Below are 17,703 nucleotides of genomic sequence, written 5' to 3'. Positions count from 1 at the left end.
CCTGCAAGTGGTCTCTTGTATTTTGCTATGAATAAAAATAGATAAATACGCATCAAAATGCTATTAAACATTAACCTGCAGCTTGCCTGTCACATTTTAATTGTGAATCTAACAAGAGACTAAAGGCAAAATAGAAGCAATTATTAAGTTAACGTGTTCTTTTATCCCCCAAAGACTAACTACTCTGCCATCAGTCAACTGTTTGCTTCACTGTCATACTGCCATATGTTAGAGTTGTCCTGTCATGTTACATTTTGTGAACTTTAAGATGGCCCTGACCTGCTTTATGTCACCGCGGGGCGATGAAACTGTGGGGTGGGATGACGGGATGTAGAATTACATGCTGTTTTTAAGCGTGAATTAAGTCCAGGTACGAGGAAGAGTAGACGCGCTATTCCATTATGCTGCTTTTTATTTATTTTCATTTATTTTTTTTGTCATCCCAGCCTCCCCTTGCATGATTCTGGTTCAGTTTGCAAACCCTCACTCCAGTCGTGTGACTTAATCAGTCTGACAGACTCTGGGCGCCTGGGGAAAGTCTCTCCCTCCACAGTCCCCTTTCTCTTCAGGTTTACGCTCTCTGTGACAAACTCATTGTGGCACCTTTCAGTTGTGGTGTTCTCCGTTGGAAGGCCCTCCATGGTTCCTTCACACACATGTACATATGCACTGAGACTAGGAGCGCAAACTCTCTCAGGTACATGCCATACACAGAGCATGCATACGTGCACGGGCAGTATGCAAGGTAACACACAACCCTGCAAATATGCAAAGAACATGGCTATAAATGAGAAAGCACATTGTCCCCAGGCCTTTGACATACATGTTATGTCTTAAATACCTATTCCAACGAATGGAATCAAAGATAAAAAAAAAAAAAAAAAACACTTAGTCCTTTTTTGTCCCACTTCAACTACCTTTTGATCCATTTTGAAAATGTTTCAAGTGAGTTTTTTAATCATGATTATTCCTTTTTTTTTCTTCCTCCAAAATCAGAACAAAAATTTCCCTCTGAGTTGTGTGCAGGACTGTTGGTACAGAGTAAGCCTGACCTCATTTCCCATCATCCCTTTGTTAACAGTCCCTGAGAAATACTCAAAAACCAAACTAAAATTAATTGTATTTACATATTTCATCCGTAATGGGAATAATTTCTTAAGAACATGTTAAAAACATCAAATAAGACTAAATTACAAAATGGGTTAATTCATATAAACAATAATAATAATAATAATGTGTCAGAAGATTCATTACCTATTTTGTAGCAGTAAAATATGTCCAACACAAGAGGCTTTCAGCCCTCATCTGTTTCCTCAGCTATTGGACAGGACAAGTTAGAAAAATAAAAAAAAGGATCAAAGAAAACAATCAAGTGTGTCTTTATATGGTACAATAACAAACAAAAATATAGATATTTTTCTCAGTCCTTTTTAAGCCCTACTCTAGCAGTTCTCATGGGTGGAGAAGTAGTGCTTCTTCCTATTGGTTCATTATTATCGATGTAACTTCCTAATTAGTTTTCATTTGAGCCTCGCGGTGTCCGACCCCTCAAGATCTTTTCACAGCTCATTATGAAACCAATGGGATTCCACAACTATGATGCTTCCTAACCTCGGATCATGTCCAAGACTCCCTCCCAAACAAAGTGAGCTAAAGAAAACTTCAGCTTGTGGTTAAAGACTTCCCTGAAGGCCTGAAATGCTTCTCTTTTTAATTCAGCTGCACAAAAGTACCCCCACGACCTTTTCAAACACTCCACTTAATCCAAGTAATAAAAAAGGATTCTTATGTTGTGCCACTTCTTGTCCTCTGAGACCTTGGCAGAAAGCATTTTCCTGTGAAGCCTGATCAGGCTGCAAAGAAAGTTTACAATAGTTACGCTTGTGTCATAGGTAAACATGACTGTGTGAACATTTGAGTGTTGGATTCAAATGAACCCCTGTGACCCTTGTGCTATCCTAGGCACTTCAACATTGGGAGTTGGGTCATCTAGACCCACTAGACAGTGCTCTGAACCTTTTTTCTTCAATGATTTGTGATCTTCACTGGTGTCCATGGATTACATGAAATCTTTCCACCTTTATCCACCTTTGTCATGGTAGGGAGAACGCATCAATGTAAGGGTGGGGTCATCTAAGATAGGACAAGGGTTAATGCAGAACCAAAGAAAGACCATTACATCAAACATTTGAAAGAAAATTTGAATTTTTGCGTATTATAATGTTTTTTAAGTCCTTAATGAAATCCACAAAAAAGTTGGGTTTTTTTGCAATAAATGTTTTTTTAATAAAGTATACATAGTTTTATTTATGATAAATTGGGTGATTTGGTAAGTTTTTGCTCATTGTAATGTTAGTTTAAGATCCAAAAATATTGACGTGAGTGTTAAGAAAAAAAGCACCTTATTTACCCACTGTCTTAAATTTGAGACATATTTTTAAAAATGGTTTAACTTTATTATAAATAAATAATTAAAAAGTGTTGAGTTCTTAAAACAAGTAATTTTCAAAATAAATTACTAAACATTACTTACTCTCACCATAAAGTTTAGAAAATTAGCAAAATCTTTTTCTTGCCAAAAGTATTTTTGAGATTTCATGGAAGCCCTTCTACTGCCTCTAGTGGCTACGAGGCAGAAAACATGGCTACAAAGGGTTAATCAGTTAGCTGAACTTAAACTTATTCAATGATCTATGTCAAATCCAAAAACAACCATGAATCTTGAATCCAAACAATTTGTATTGTAGCTGGTTTTACTTCCCCTTTGTTTGTTTTTTAAAGAACTTTTTAAAAAACTTATTTTTTTCTGTGCAGCTCCTTCAACAAACTGGCATTTTCCCCCAAGCTGGACCCTGCCTGCCTTTTGTTTCAAAGGTCTCTGGAAGCTAAGCTTTCATACGGATAATACCTGACAAATGTTCCCCCTCACATCCCATGCCCACTCCTCCCATCTCCTGTTGTTTTCTTCCACATGTCTAAGCAGTGTAATGATATGGGCTTGCAGGCTTTCTCTGGTCTGGCTGAATGGAGGGAACAAGGGTCCTAAAGAGCACAACCAGCTGTTTTTTTACTGGGAGGCAAAACAGCAGTGGAAGTGGAAGATGCTGATGAGTGATGTTCTGTTCAGGGACTCACCCGTTATTCTCCATTCTGAACAGATGCAATAACGAGAACAAAACATTTCCCATCTTTAAAAAAAGTGGCAATTTGTTCTTTTAATGTTTTTGTTTTTGCCAACCATCCTTTCAGCTACTCTATTTGCACTAACTTCTGTTTTCTTTCATTTTATTTATTTATTTTATCCTTTTTCTTTTCTTGGCCTCACTTTATTTCCATTAAGCTTTTTTCTTCCCAATTTGTTGCTGTGATTTTTTTTTTTTTTTAGGGCCGTCAGCTTAAATGATGTGGCATGTCGACATGGCCCGGGCAAGTCGTGTCTCCCCCTTTCCCCTTCTCCTTTTAAAGGAAAGCTGGCCTAGTTTTGAACAGGGAGAGAAGCATTACAATTAAGGTGGCCACACCGAGCCCCTGGTGGCCAAGCTGAGGGACCAGATGTCCTGTCTGAGAGATGCTGGCCCTCACCTCCAGGGAGCGCCAGGTTGATATCTGGTTCATATCTCAGTGGGGGCACAATGCTGTTCTTGTTACACCATTAATTTAAGGATAACAGATTCTGCAGGTATGAACCCCTCTTTTATCTTTTTATCTCTTTTTTTTTTTTATTCTGGCTTTTGCAGCTGTTTAGATCAAACTAATGTATCCAAGTAGTAAAAACAAATGTGTACCGACGCCTTTAATATTTCAACAATGGCCAGTAAAAGAAAGAAATCAGCAATACAAAATAAATAGGAGAAATAACAATTGAATACCCAAAAAATGACAACACTGGCTTCAACAGAATTATGGTTTTAATCTGACTCTAAAAATCAAATAATTGAATGTCTTTAGGAAACAGCCTGTGGGATTTGCTTTCTGAACACTTCAGAGCTTTTTTCTTTGTTTTTCGTTTCTTGACAGAAGCCCAAAATGAAAACTGCGGAAAGATAAATGCCATTTCCTTCGGGGGGTGGGGGGCTTAAAGGAACCACAATCACTCAGATACTTTTGAATCTTCACTTTTTCCAATTCCAAGCCCGGGATACGACCATCCTCTCTTATTTTGCCCTGTTCTCATTTTGTATAAGGCAGCTTCTGCTTTTTGAGATGAAAGACACGTGTTTGGCAGTCTTCAAAGAGTCACAGAACTCTAAAAGTCACTTGTATAGCAGAGCAGTTCGTTCTCCATTTTATATCCAGTATGTAGGTGATGATCAAAAGAGTCTGAGTCAGGCGGAAGCTGAAAGATGTCTGGTTTCATAGTAAACAACAGCAATACCCAGACCTCTACTTTTAAAGATCAACCTGCATTCGAAATCAGACATTTGACTATGTCATACTTCATATATGTGTGTATGTATATAAATATATATATAAATATATAGATAGATAGATAGATAGATAGATAGATAGATAGATAGATAGATAGATAGATAGATAGATAGATAGATAGATAGATAGATAGATAGATAGATAGATAGATAGATAGATAGATAGATAGATAGATAGATATAGATATAGATAGATAAAGATATATATATAGATAGATAGATAAGCATCGATAAATCTGATGTAATTCATGCCACGGTGCATAAACTTTCTTCATGCTGATTCTACATTTCTTATCTTAAATCTTAATTAAAGAGGGAAAAAAAGCAATTACTATGAGCCGGTGGACTGACAGCAGACTCCAAATCATTAAGTCTTCACTCAGTGTGAAGCACATCCATCTGGAGGAGACTCTTCAGGCGACCACAGATCCAAGACACATTTATGAAATAGTTCCTTCATGTCTCAAATAAGACTGTGTGAGAGTTTCTACAACCGTTCTGGACAAATTTCATTTTTAATGAAAGCCTTGTTAATAATTCACACCCATAACCTGGGGAAAGATTAGAGGCCGTGCACTGGAGGTGATGAGAGGATTTGTTAGGACCTCTGAACATCCCTCTGTGTGTAGCTTCCACCCTCCTTAGATGCCCGGTTGCATTTTTAATGCCCTCCTGTGCAGTGTCACACACTTTGGAACAGTGGCAAAACTCTTCCAGTCCCCATAAGAGTCAAACTTATGTTAAAAGTCAAGCAAGGGTATTTCTAAAACCAGCAACTGGTGATAAATGATCCTCCAAATGTAAACAGCACTGGGGAAAGAAAAGGAAAATATAGAATCGCGCAGAAGTAGTTTGAGCCGAAGCTGTTTGGAGTGAGATAGGAAAACAATGTTAAGTAATAGAATTAGTGTGCGACCAAAGTGGGGAATAATCACATTTGTGCATGTTTGCACAGACGCACAAATTCTCCACTCAGACAGTAAATACACTAGCATTGAGGATTAGGGCTGCAAGAAACTGATATGTTTTCATTTCTGACACAAGAGCTTTTCCTTTTCAGATTTCTTTTTTTTATTTCTCTTCCTGTTTTTGTTGTTCTTTGGTCTCTTTCCACTCCTAAATATAAGTGGTTAGACTTATGTGTTTACCTCAGAGTCTGTGTGTTGTCATTACTGTCATCTGTCCACAGCAAAACAATATTTAAAAGACAATGCTTCTGCTGTCAGGACTAAAGTGTTGTGACTTTCTTTTCAAATGTATCCTCATTTTCAGTGGAGATTGTAAATGAAACAGTTTCTCCACAGTCTTATCAATGATAAAACCAGAGCCTCCCTTTAAAACAGATCTGCACGATGGTGACTGACTGCCCATTTTATCATGATTCGCTTTACTTCCTGCTCTTAAACAAGATGAGTTGACCCTGCTGCACTTGTCCACCCACCAAACCCATCTTCCCTGATCTTAGTTGTTTGCAGTATTACGTCTGCTCATTCCTCATTACACAGGCATCTCTATTGTAACATTATAGCTTGAGAAGAGTCTCCAATAAACTGGCATAGCTTTTAGGGCTCACTCCCTTTTGCCACTTTAATCCAATCTCTGATGCGGAGTCTGTTCTTCATTGTGCACCGCAAGCTTTTTCTTTGTCCCCATGCTTTCTGCACAAGAAGTAATGGATGGCCCTGCCCTTTGTTCACCCCAAAGCCTTCTGCTTCCTCTTTACCTGTTTGTTTTCAGGTTGTCTCAGATGTAACTGAACTGTGGTATTTTGATTTGATTGATTTGGGTTTAAAAGGTTAGACACAGAGATTTAAGCTGTTTACCCCAACTTCCCTCTATTGTGTGCTGTTTAGTGTTCACTGTTTAGCGTTGGGCAGTGGCCAGCGAGAAGTGGAAACTGAAACGACTTCTGTGCCCTTTTTGTGATTTGCACTAATGTCCCCCAGGGATTGAGCAATGACCACTGTGAGTTCCCCCAGGATGCCAGCCAGATTGAGTCCCCTGCCAACAGATTTGAAAGGATGGCAAATCATTTAAACTCCCCTATGTGCATTAGCATTTTTTTTCATTGCTCGTGCCAGCCCCCACAGTATTAAACTGCACTTGATAAAATAAAATACAACATGTAGTGTGAAAAAAAAACATTTGGCTTTAGTGCCAGCAGAGTTAATAGTGAAGTGGCCTCTAAAAATAAATAATATGTGTGTGTGTTTTAATGAAGAATTGTAAACATACACTCATAGAACTTAATTGATAAAAAGAAGTATTCAGGACACATAAAGGCTGCAGTACCTTTTGGGGTATGCAGAGAGGTAAAAGTAAAGAAAAAAACTCAGGGATTGCCTTTAGCTGGTCTCGTCTGTGACACTAAATTATACAGCGTATAAAAATAGGCCTTGTATTACAGCCTGCAGATTGAATCCCTGCAGTACCATATTAAAAACTCCAGAAGCAGAGGCTCACAATCAATAGTGCTTCATTCTTATATTAGGATATATTAACATTTAAGGATCAATACAAACCTTTATTTATAGCGCATTACAGAATCCTTTAGTTCCCGGTGCTCGTGCTGCACACCAACAGAGCAGCTCTTTTGTAATGCAAGTGTGTGCAATGAGGATGTGTCTTTCTTTATGACAGCTCTGCCAGATGATGCTTTGCCTCATAAACTCCTAAAAAGACACAGAACCCCATTGAATTTACACCCATGAATACCAAGAAGCTCGAGTCGCAGAGTTTCTATGGTTGGTGTCAAATTCTCCAGCTTTCCCAACAACAAATACACAATTAGGGCCTGGCCCGTTGCCCGAATCGGTAGTTGTAAAAGAGATTTGCTGGGCAGGGGTGGTGTGAAAAACAGTTTCCAGCCCCCATATTGACACTGTGGTGCCCACAAGAGAATGGATCTTTCTTCCTCACTGCTTAATTATCTTAGTGGGACAGGCAGGTGGCTCAAAGCCTGTTTTGGCATCTAGTGAAAAAGGAGTTGTGCTCACCTAAAATGCTATGGGAGTGTCGGGGGAGGGTGCAGCCATTAGATATCCTTCATTCTTCCCGCTAAACCTGCCTCCTCCTCCTCCTCCTTTCCTGGCAGACATTCAAAACTTTGGCTTGGACGGGGAGCAAGTTTGTGCGACGTTGGTGTCAGACGTGCCTTGCTGAATAAAACATCCTTTGGTATCGGTGCCAGATCAAATAGCCTTTCAAAAAGCCATGTCTCTCTCCGTTGTTGCCTGGTGCCATAGAGAAAACAGTTTGCCTATCTTTTTTAATAAATAATATCACATGTGCTGCCAGAGCCACCGAGCAGCCCTTAACTGAATTTAGATGCCAAAATGGAAGTGCAGAAGTTGAGAGGTAACGCCAGCGGCACATCACAGCGTGAGACTGTCCCGCACAATGATGATTTACAACCGTTCCCATGAGTCGGCAGACACAACAGCTCCAAGATTTGCTTACAAAGGGAAATACTGCGTGCACTATCTTCTGCCAGTATTTAACATGCACAGCTGTTGTAATGGCAAGCAGAGACACATCCACAGTCACCTGCAGGTGAGAACCTTCTGCCTGCTCATGTTCAGCTTGAACACATTAAAAGGCTGATTTGCATTTATATTGCTGTTCACCATTCGTAGCAATACACGTAAGAGCACAAGGGAAGTGCACAGTGGCGTGTACATGTGCATGTACGGACAGATGAAAACACAACATGCATGTGAGCGGCCCAGAATGGAAACACTCCCTCCTGGTTTACTTCTTTAGCATTACAATGCTGAAGTTGAGGAGTGGGAGAGGGGGATAGAAAGGTTTACAGCAGGTAGGCAATTGAATTGGAGGGGTAGTACGTAGGGTAGTCCTACTTTCCCCTAAGACAATAGGAAGTCACACTGAGATTTAGTTTTCATTTCCTTAAATGCCTTGTGAGATAAAACATGTTCCGTTCTATTCTGGAGATGTTTTCCACAATGATGTTGATGCAGCCATCAGATAGTGCGGATGTAATTTTTTTTCAATTCACAGAGGCAAAAACAGATGACAGTACAATGCCATGCGATCATGTGATCTCCTCAGACTTCAGGCAGTAGATCTAAAAAAGATTCCTGCAACAACAAGAGGAAAGAAACTAAAAGGTTTTTGTCTTTTACCAAGTACAGTCTCCCTACCATATGCAGATCTGTAAATAAAACTCAGCCGACATGCATTGATCAAAGGAGATGAGAAGCTGCAAGTGCGTTTGCTTTAGGATAATAACTGATTTGTGCTTTTTTTTTTTTTTACCATTTTTTACTCCATTACTCCATTTCGGCCACATTTCTTATACTTCATACAAATAAATAAATTACAAAGTGGCAAACACGCAAATTACGCCTGAGTTACACTGGTCTGTCTGTGGTGTATTTCAACTGTGTTGACGCAAAAAATAGAACGTACATTAATCAATTGGAATTTTTACGTCGCCTCCGTCATGTCTTCGTCTGATGTCCATCTCTCCGCCCTACCAGCTTAATGCAAGAGTTCTAGTTCCAGTTCAACAATGCATTGATCTCACAGCAAAAAGCCAGAGAAACGCGAAACAGGTCGGGTTTCAAAATAAAAGTTTTGTTGTACTTTCAAAATAAAACTTTCTAAAAATGTATTTCATATTTAAGATGACATGCCCACACAGCCACGCATGCTAACACAGCGGATAACTCTGGCGTTCATTGTTGCTATAGACGACAACAGTTTCATTTTAGAAGTAAGAAAATATAACATAATTTATGACACAAAAGATGTATTTTACAAGGACGACCACAAACAAAGAGAGTGGTACAAACTACTTGACATGGGGATGGCGGGACAAACCACTCGAGGTGGACCAGAGATGCCACAAAGAACGTGTAAACTGACGGTCGTGAGACGGACTCAACCACGCAACGAAAGAGGGACGCACGGCAAACGGATCGGTGTAAATCCGGCTTTATTCTCAATGGGATTGCTGCGGCTTGCAATTTTTCGAGATCAGAGGTAACGGACACCGCAATTCTAATGAACTGATGCGTTTGATGAATCTGAATTATGAACCAAATAGCTCAGACTTCTCTTCATAAGAGGCTTTCATAAAATGTCTGCATAGAATTTTCTTTTTACAAAGATATCAATTAGTGTATAAACATAGTCGTTCATGTATAAGCTGACTCACAAAAGAAACAATATTTTGAACATGTAAAGGCAAAATGTTCTTTTCAAACTGAAATGCTTTTACTTCTGTAAAATTGTTTTATTTATTTATTTTTTTGAGGGAAAATCTAAGCTCAAGCTTATTGTATCACCCATGTTAGCAAACAACAAACAAATGTGGCTAATTAATGTTTTTCACGGTTCAGAAAATGCAGCCATTTTGGATCACTAAGGAAGACAATATGAGACTGATTCAATTCCGTGCTGGCAACTTTGAATGATCTGATGGTGTTCAATGTGTAACAAAAAAAAAATGAGCACTTCAGCTAAAATGTCTTGAACAGAAGGCTTATTAATTCATTGGCTGTGCAGAGCAGAGATTTTGACAAATAAGGGGAAAAAAAAAAGAACAGGATTCTCAACATTGTTATGTTTGAACACAGCTTGTACAGCACCTGTGTGGATCAAGCTGCTGCAGATGCCAGTTGCAAGCAAAAAAAGTAGAAAGGAAGAGACAAACATGGCTGAAAAGACACTGCTTTGAAAGATAAAAGTCAAGGTCATATTAAAGGAACTGTGTAGTTCAGCTGTGCCAATGTGTTGTCCTCTCTAGGAACTAAAAAAAATAAAAATAAAAGTCACAAACTATGTTAGAAAGCAGCCCCTAACTAAAAACATGGAAACAAATCACAGTGAAGGCCGCTATAGGTGCTTATGCAGAAAAACAGCGTGTTGTTTCCTTTGCATTAAACAGCAATTTAGAAGGGAGTAATCCATTTTATAATCTCTAACCAAATAAAATCCCACTCCGGGTTAGACGGGGGTTTCTTTCTGTTTAATACAGCGATGGCATGACTGTCTACGACAAACATGTCCACGATCATTTTACCTGTGTGCTGAGGATAAGGTCTCAGAAGGACGGGGCTTTGACAGCAGAGTGTTGAAAGTGCAGCTGCCACACCATCTTCACAGGTGACCCAGTGATCACAGCGGCATCTGGTTGAATTACTTAACACTGCCGCCCAACAGACATGTAATCCGGGATAATGCCCTTTTGCTGAGTGCTCCAATCTGGATAAATTCATCCCAGAGGAATGAAATCCAGCAGCAGAGTGTCAGAGAGAGGAGATGAGGGGCTTGGAGTTGGTATTAAAGAAAATTGGTGAGACCGGGAAGAGGGTCTTCATGATAGATAATGAACCCCAAGAGTAAACAACTTGATTGTGTTGACTGACTGAGTCTCAAGAGACAGATTGTTGCCTGTTTTTCCAAGAAGATCTCAAGCATTTCTTTTAAATCTTCCCTGGATTACGCACTCCTTTAAAATGAAGTATACACCCTGCATCAGTAAATATTGTATTTTACAAATATAACTTTCACACACTGAATCATATTTAGTTTATTATTTAAAAAAAAAAAAACATGTTTATTGACAGATTCTCTGAAATATCTGGAAAAACCATCATCAAATCTGTCCCTTTTTGCAAGAAATATTAATTAATCCTTAAAAATACATTCCTTTAGAAGCAAAAGCCTGTGACAAAAATCGGAACTTACACGTTCCAGCTGTCCAACAGCAGCCTCCAAGATTATTTATTCATATGTTCACTTATTACCATAAATATCCAACAGGGCACTCGGCTCAGAAGGATTACAGTGGGCTTAATCTATTGCAGCACAGAAATGAGCAGGGGTCACAGCAACTGAGGTGACTTAAGCTGGCTCGCCTTGATGGGACATGGAGCACAAACAGCAAAACAGACTGCATGACGCTGGACTCCATCATGAGCTGATGACATCATGAGACACTCGCCGCGTGCCTGTCATGGATGTTTGGGAAGACTCATCACGATTTGTAATAGTTTTCCCTGAGAAAAAAAAAAAGAAAAACACTCCTTCCTCAGGAAAACAGAACATGTTTGTCACTAATTCAACCAGTATTCTGCTGCTGTTGATGGTATCTTTTAGCCCGATGACACAAAGTTCATCCTTCTTATGCCACGCTCACACCAGGCATGTGACACGCATTCAAGAACATGGGTTCTTTAATGTGCGTGGTCTTCACTCTGGACGAGCAGGAAGGGACGTCTACGCCTTTTCTTGTCCTACTATTTACTTGCGCCACCTACAGGTGGAAGAGGTTTTGTGCGAAATTTTGAGTGAATCTTGCTCCAAGCTTCTTTCTTCAAAGCTCTATTCCGATGTATATATATAAGACTTGATGTCATGTGATCTGGGCCGGGCACAAATCACAATTATTACATTTTCCCTCATTAACAATTTTTAAACAGGAAGGACTGAATTAAAGGGACGTCATCCATTTTTCACCACCAAACTCGTATCCCGAATTGGTCAAAGTGCAACCCAGTTTAACTGTCAATGCCCATTCAATGGACGGCCCAAAAATGCTGCTATGCGTGAACAGGAGAGTTTTGAATGCGGAAGCCCAAACAAAATGCACATTTACGTGCAGTGACATTGACTTTTCCTTTGAAAGTACGTGGTAGCGTGAACGCGGGCTAGAGAGGGCGGCGTTAAGGCCGCTTTAGTCCGCTAGTTGATGGAGACATCTCAGTTAATTCCTTTTGAGTTGTTATAATTACAGTCCATGCATTTCACAGCAGTGTCATGATAATGAGGCTGAATGTGTGTTTTTTTTTTTTCTTCTTTTTTTTTGTTTGGGCTTTGTAACACCAGTATTTATTTGTCTGTTTTTTTTTTTTTGGAACAGCGAGAACGACTTCTCCGTCTACAAACGTCCACACATCCAAACAGACATTTAATTATACTCTAGTTGGGAAATATGTATCAAAGCCTGCCGCCCATGAAAGAGGATTTGGAGTCGTCAGACGGCAGTTAATAGACAGCAGTAAATGAAATACGGGATGTTGGGGGGTACTAAGACATGCTTTTCAGGACTTAGAAACAGCTTAGTCTGGCTGGGTGGCAAAATCTGAGGTTTGGACAGGAGATAGATGAGCGGGGGGAGGAAGATAATGATGGTAACGAGGGCCAAGAAGGGGCAGCAGTTTTTAAGAAGATTGGGATTACAGTTTTGCACAAAAGCCTTGCCTCTAGAAGGCAAAACTCAAGTTAGGGGTTGCCCTCTAACCACAGAAAGTTTGTTCAACACGCCATGGGGTTTTGGAGATGAAAACAGGGACAGATAAAAAACACTTAACACTGACGGCGCGTGATTTCAATCTTGAACCGTTTTTCTAACTCTGGCACATTGAGATCAAGACTATTCTTAAACTGCTCCTCCTGGCACGGAGCTCCTCATGCTCTGCCATATATCAACCTTTCACCCGCTCGGACAGCACAATCGATCACAAACAGCAAATGATAAATACTAGAATAAATGAAAAGAGAAACACAAACGTTGAATGGCCGAATGGAGACGACGGTAACTGGCCCTGACGGCACTCTCAGAAGTCCCCGAATGTTCTTTTCACATGTTAGTCCAAAGTGCAAAATCTAGCTGGCTCACAATAGCGGGGAAAAAAAGGGGTGGGGGGGTAAAATATCTATAAAAAATAAAGGGATTGCATCTCTCCACAAAAATACTTAAAAGTATCTTGCAGATAAAAGTCACTTTTTCACTTTTTTATTGCGGCACTGCAATGTGAAAATTGACAAAAAGGTTTAAATGTAAGACAGGATTCTAACTTGAGGTGTTGGAAAAAAAAGGTGGATGAGAGATGGAGGCTGTCCTTGACAAGTTTGGTCTGAGATTAATGTGTTCTTTGAGATTTGTCTCCCTGGTCTTCTGACGAGCGCTGTGTCATCTGTCACTGGTTGAAGTGACAGCATGAAGGGAAGCTGTCCCAGATCTGCTAACAGAACACTTTAGGATGAAAAGTTCGCTACACCTATTCCAGCCCTTTGTTTTTCCCGCTTTGACTTGTTCGTTTTTGAGCCGTTTTCTGTTTCAAAGTTAAAAGAGAAACCCTGCCCGGGTTCCCAGATTTTCCCTCTTCGTACAGTCTCACAGGATATCTGAATCTGGGATTATGATTGCCATGACCACAGCTCCTCGTTCCCCTCCGTTCATAAAAAACGGATTGTTTTCCGCAGCTTTCTGCTGACACTGGCTCGGCACATAAACAGAGCCGTATTTCGTACATCAGGAAGCTTTAGGGAAGCACTTCTTTCTCCCAAGGGGCATGCAGTGAGGAGGTGGGTTGTTATCCGCTGTTTACCTGGTAGAGGGAAGCAGTATTTTATATTATGGTAATAACAGACTCTGCTGAAATGTGCAGAAATCCTATTTCAATCCAGTTATGCCTGTGCCTCACTTCCACTTTGTTCTAAATGAGATATGATGTTAGCTGTTTGCAGAGCCGGCGCTAAACCTGTGATGATATGCTAATGAAAATGGGATTTATTAAGGATAATAGCCCAAAGCAAAATGTTTATGTCAATAAATTAAGACAGCAGTTTTACCGTCTAACATTACTATGACACTACTTCTGCACTAGACTTGCAGAAAAGGAAAATACACGGACATGGACATGTAGGCAACTTCAGAGCAAGAAATGAGGTGTGGATGCAAAACTTGGAGGCTTAGCAGAGTGGAAGCAGGCAGACTGACTGATTATGTATTTCTGTAACACAGTAAGAACAGATGGCCCCGAAAGAGTCAACAGTGAAATCACAGAATACAGCAAAGCAGAGACATTCAGAGCGGCATCATCTGCAGCACAGCGCGGGATGTACCATAACTGTTCTCTACCATCACAAACAAAAGAGGGAACACTTCCTCCAAGCTGTCCTCTCTCTCTGGGTTCACTTCAGCAGATTGTGTCAACATGCAAAGTTTTGAAGGAGGCAAAATGAGCACAGCAAAGACTGAGATTGTGAAGCTCCAACAGTTATCTTCAATCTGAGGTCTTCTAATATTTGGGAAATACTCTCGATGTAATCAGGGAGCACTCTTCTGCTATTTGTGTGCTTGAGCACAAGTCAAGATGTGGAACAGTGAGACACAAAGAAAATGATCAAGTTTGATTTTTTTGTGGCTGTTCTAGCAGTGTGTTACGAACTCTGAGCTTCAATCACAGTAAAAAGGTGTCAGCAAACTGAAATCTCTGCTATAAAGAGGCGGATTTTTGCTTTTTCTGTGCTCCTTTGGGGACAATTCCCCTCTGGGAAAAGGCTACACAGTGAAAACACGCATACATGGGGGCCATTCATTCAGTCGCTGCGCTCCTTACAATGTCGTCCAGACTGACAGGGTCAAACTTTAAAAAGAGGAGGCGGCTTTGTCGGCGACCCTGACCCTGCGCAGCATAAGCCGGGGCGCTCGCTGTGAGCCGTTCTGATGCTGCGAACTGACCAACAGGCTGATTACGCTCCGGCACATCACATACTGACACCGCAGGGGTAGAGTTCTGTTCAACTTTACCCACATCGATTGTTTTCCAAAGACAACCACCTGGTGGCAATCTGGGCAAAAACAACTAATTCATCCCGATTCCATTTACAAACAAGACTGACTAGAAAAACAATGATAAAAAATAACAGCAAATACAAAAAAAAAACTGCCAATGTCCTTACGATTCTCCCCTTAAGTGATATGGAACTTTGTTTTTCCTCTCACTATTCTAATAAGAGTCCTTGTAGTTAAACTTGGAGGGGACAGGCTGTCAGTTCAAAACAATGTGACTCAGGAATGAATGCTTGACTGAACTAGAATGGGGGTTATAGGGCTTGGTTTGGGGGTGTGTGTGTGTGTGTGTGTGTGACAGGAATACTAAGCCCACATAGGAAGTATTTAACTTGTCTGCTCTGATAGCTATGACAAACTAAAGTGGAAGCTGTAACTCTCCGTAGCGTCTCAGCCCACATCGTTCTCAAATTGCCTGTTTTTCTTTTGCATCCGACATCACAGTGCACACACACACACACACACACAGAAAAAGCTCTTTAAACGCACATTATGGCAGCAAAAAAGATGATCTCTCAGCCAGCAAGTCAATCACAACCACGCAAGATGTGATAAAACAGCAACTTCATCTGGAAAACTTACCATGTCCGGAGATCCACAGGATCAGAAGGACCCAAGGGATCATGACTGAAGAGCGGAGAGGGCAAAACCTAAGGAAAACAGTAGGCGAGTGTGAAATTGAAGTTGGCAGGCACAAAGAAAAGCACAAGATGAGACAGGGTTCTTCTGTGCTGCTGGCAGGACGATACTACAGTCACTGAGTGGTGTCTCCTTTTACCAGTGGAGGGTGGTTGTCTGGCTTTCTCCTCTTCTGTTAATTCTTTCTTTCCTCTGAGTGCTACTCTTCAGTCTGCTCTGCCCGACGCGCTTGATGATGTGAGCTTGAATACTTTCTGCGTCCCCGCTGCTGAGTCCTGGAATACACGCACTCCCTCTTCCTCTCTCGCTCGCACGGGTTCTCATTGCCCATCCATTCTCACTGTCTTCAGCCCTCACTTGCCCCCCGCCCCTACCTCCTTTTTTTTTTCCCTTTCTCTCTTGCTCTCCCACACACCGAGTCAGGGGATGGAGCTCCAGACTCCTCCCTCCATCACTCCCTCCCTCACATCCTCTCAGCCTGGCTGTCTGGGTGGCTGAGGCTGGGAGCGAAGCTGCCAGGCTCGGGTCCTCACTCTGGGAACGGGAGCCGCTATGGGAGAAACAGAGAGAGAGCTGCTCAATTAGAATGAGAATAGGACTGAGACCTCTAAAGCTACATATAACGCACACATCAACAAAAACTTTTTTTTTTTTCCCTGTCTCTCCCCACCCCTTCTTTTTCTGAGACCTTAGCCTCTTTTTAAGAGGGGTGTGGGGGTGGATCTCTGGATAGTGCTGCATTTTTTGGATCCCCTTTGGCTGAATAAAGATCACATTAGCATTTAAGACAATACTGTTATTAACATTCTGCTTATATTGGGGTTAACCACATGCATTCTTAGTTACTACGATTTGCAACACCAAGCTTCAGAAAATGCTCCTCTAAACCTTTTCCAGAATACAAAGGAACAACTTTGTTAATAAAGACCCACCCCAATAAAAATGGTGTTTCAGGTGTTTTTTTTAACATGTTCTTGTGGCATTTTTTTCATGATGGAGGACATATATAAAGAAAATTAAGCTTAAAATTGCATTTCTGAGTATTTCTTTACTCAAATCATTGCACCAGTAATGTTATGCTGGTGTTGTAAGGGGGGTGTACGCTGGCATGAGAGCATTATAAGTTTATTTTAATTTCTCTATCAATCAACTTTTTTTTCTCCTTTAGTCAGAGAATTTTTTTTTGTTTCATCAAAAAAAATAATAATAATGTGTTAGGGTGACCTTTCTGATTCCACTTTGGTATTAAATCAAAATAAATTGTTCATGCTTTTATTTTCCCATGACACTGGTGTGCCACGTAAGTAAACAGAGTCTGTCAGCATTCTTATTTGCTTCAAACTGATTCATTTCAAGCCATCTTACTCCTTACAACATTCAAGGTAAAAGGAAACTCCAAAAATGTTTAAAGCACAGAGAAAAGTGGTGGTTGACAAGAGGTCGCAAATGGAGACCGACTCATGAGCAAGAAGGTAATTATAAAAATACAAACTCAAACATTATGAAACGGAAACAGGAAAAACCTGAAACAAGGACATGCAAAGTTACTTTAAAACAAAGGATCTGACAAAGACCAACTGAACTCCAGTCTCTAAAATGCAATGAGGGTTAATTGAATAATAGAAACCAGCTGTAGTTAAATAACAAATAAACTTGGTGTATTTTGACAGTAGAAAACACTCTGACAGAAATTAACAGATCAAGTAAAATAACCACATTTACGATGACGAGATTTGATATAATTAAAGCACATAAAAAATAATTATTTTAACCCTCTATAACATTTCATATCATTCTTGATACACACATTTCTACGACCCCTATCTCATTATTATTATCAAATCTTTCCTTAAAACACCATTTAACAGGTTTTTTTGTTCTGTAGTTCATCATCTTTCCCCTAGGGGCAGTAGAAGGACTTTCCTGCTCATTTCAAAATGGCTGCCTACATTAAATCTCAAAAATACTTTCAGTGAAAAACGTTTTGCTAATTTTCAAAACTTTATGGAAAGAATAACTAAACCATTA

The 17,703-nt window shown here is 40.2% G+C and overlaps 1 protein-coding gene across 16 annotated transcripts in view; it reads right to left on the bottom strand.

Annotated features, from left to right (window-relative positions):
* The window catches only part of kirrel3b (kirre like nephrin family adhesion molecule 3b), a 186,114-nt gene extending 169,663 nt beyond the window's left edge, over window positions 1-16,451 (bottom strand). For all 16 annotated transcript variants that reach the window (XM_023961934.2, XM_023961935.2, XM_023961939.2 and 13 more), the window contains exons 1-2: window positions 15,815-16,451; window positions 15,619-15,686 (exon numbers count right to left, since the gene is read on the bottom strand). In XM_023961934.2, coding sequence (XP_023817702.2) covers window positions 15,619-15,686; window positions 15,815-16,416 — 670 coding nt within the window. In that variant the 5' untranslated portion in view covers window positions 16,417-16,451. The remainder of the gene's footprint in view (window positions 1-15,618; window positions 15,687-15,814) is intronic.
* Between the last annotated feature and the right edge of the window lie 1,252 nt (window positions 16,452-17,703).

The sequence above is a fragment of the Oryzias latipes genome, chromosome 13, assembly GCF_053564925.1.
Source record: "Oryzias latipes strain Hd-rR chromosome 13, Olatipes_Hd-rR_3.1".
Classification (NCBI taxonomy): Eukaryota; Metazoa; Chordata; class Actinopteri; order Beloniformes; family Adrianichthyidae; genus Oryzias; species Oryzias latipes.
The sequence above is the reverse complement of the archived record's forward strand: the minus strand, read 5'-3'. Positions and strand labels throughout refer to the sequence as shown.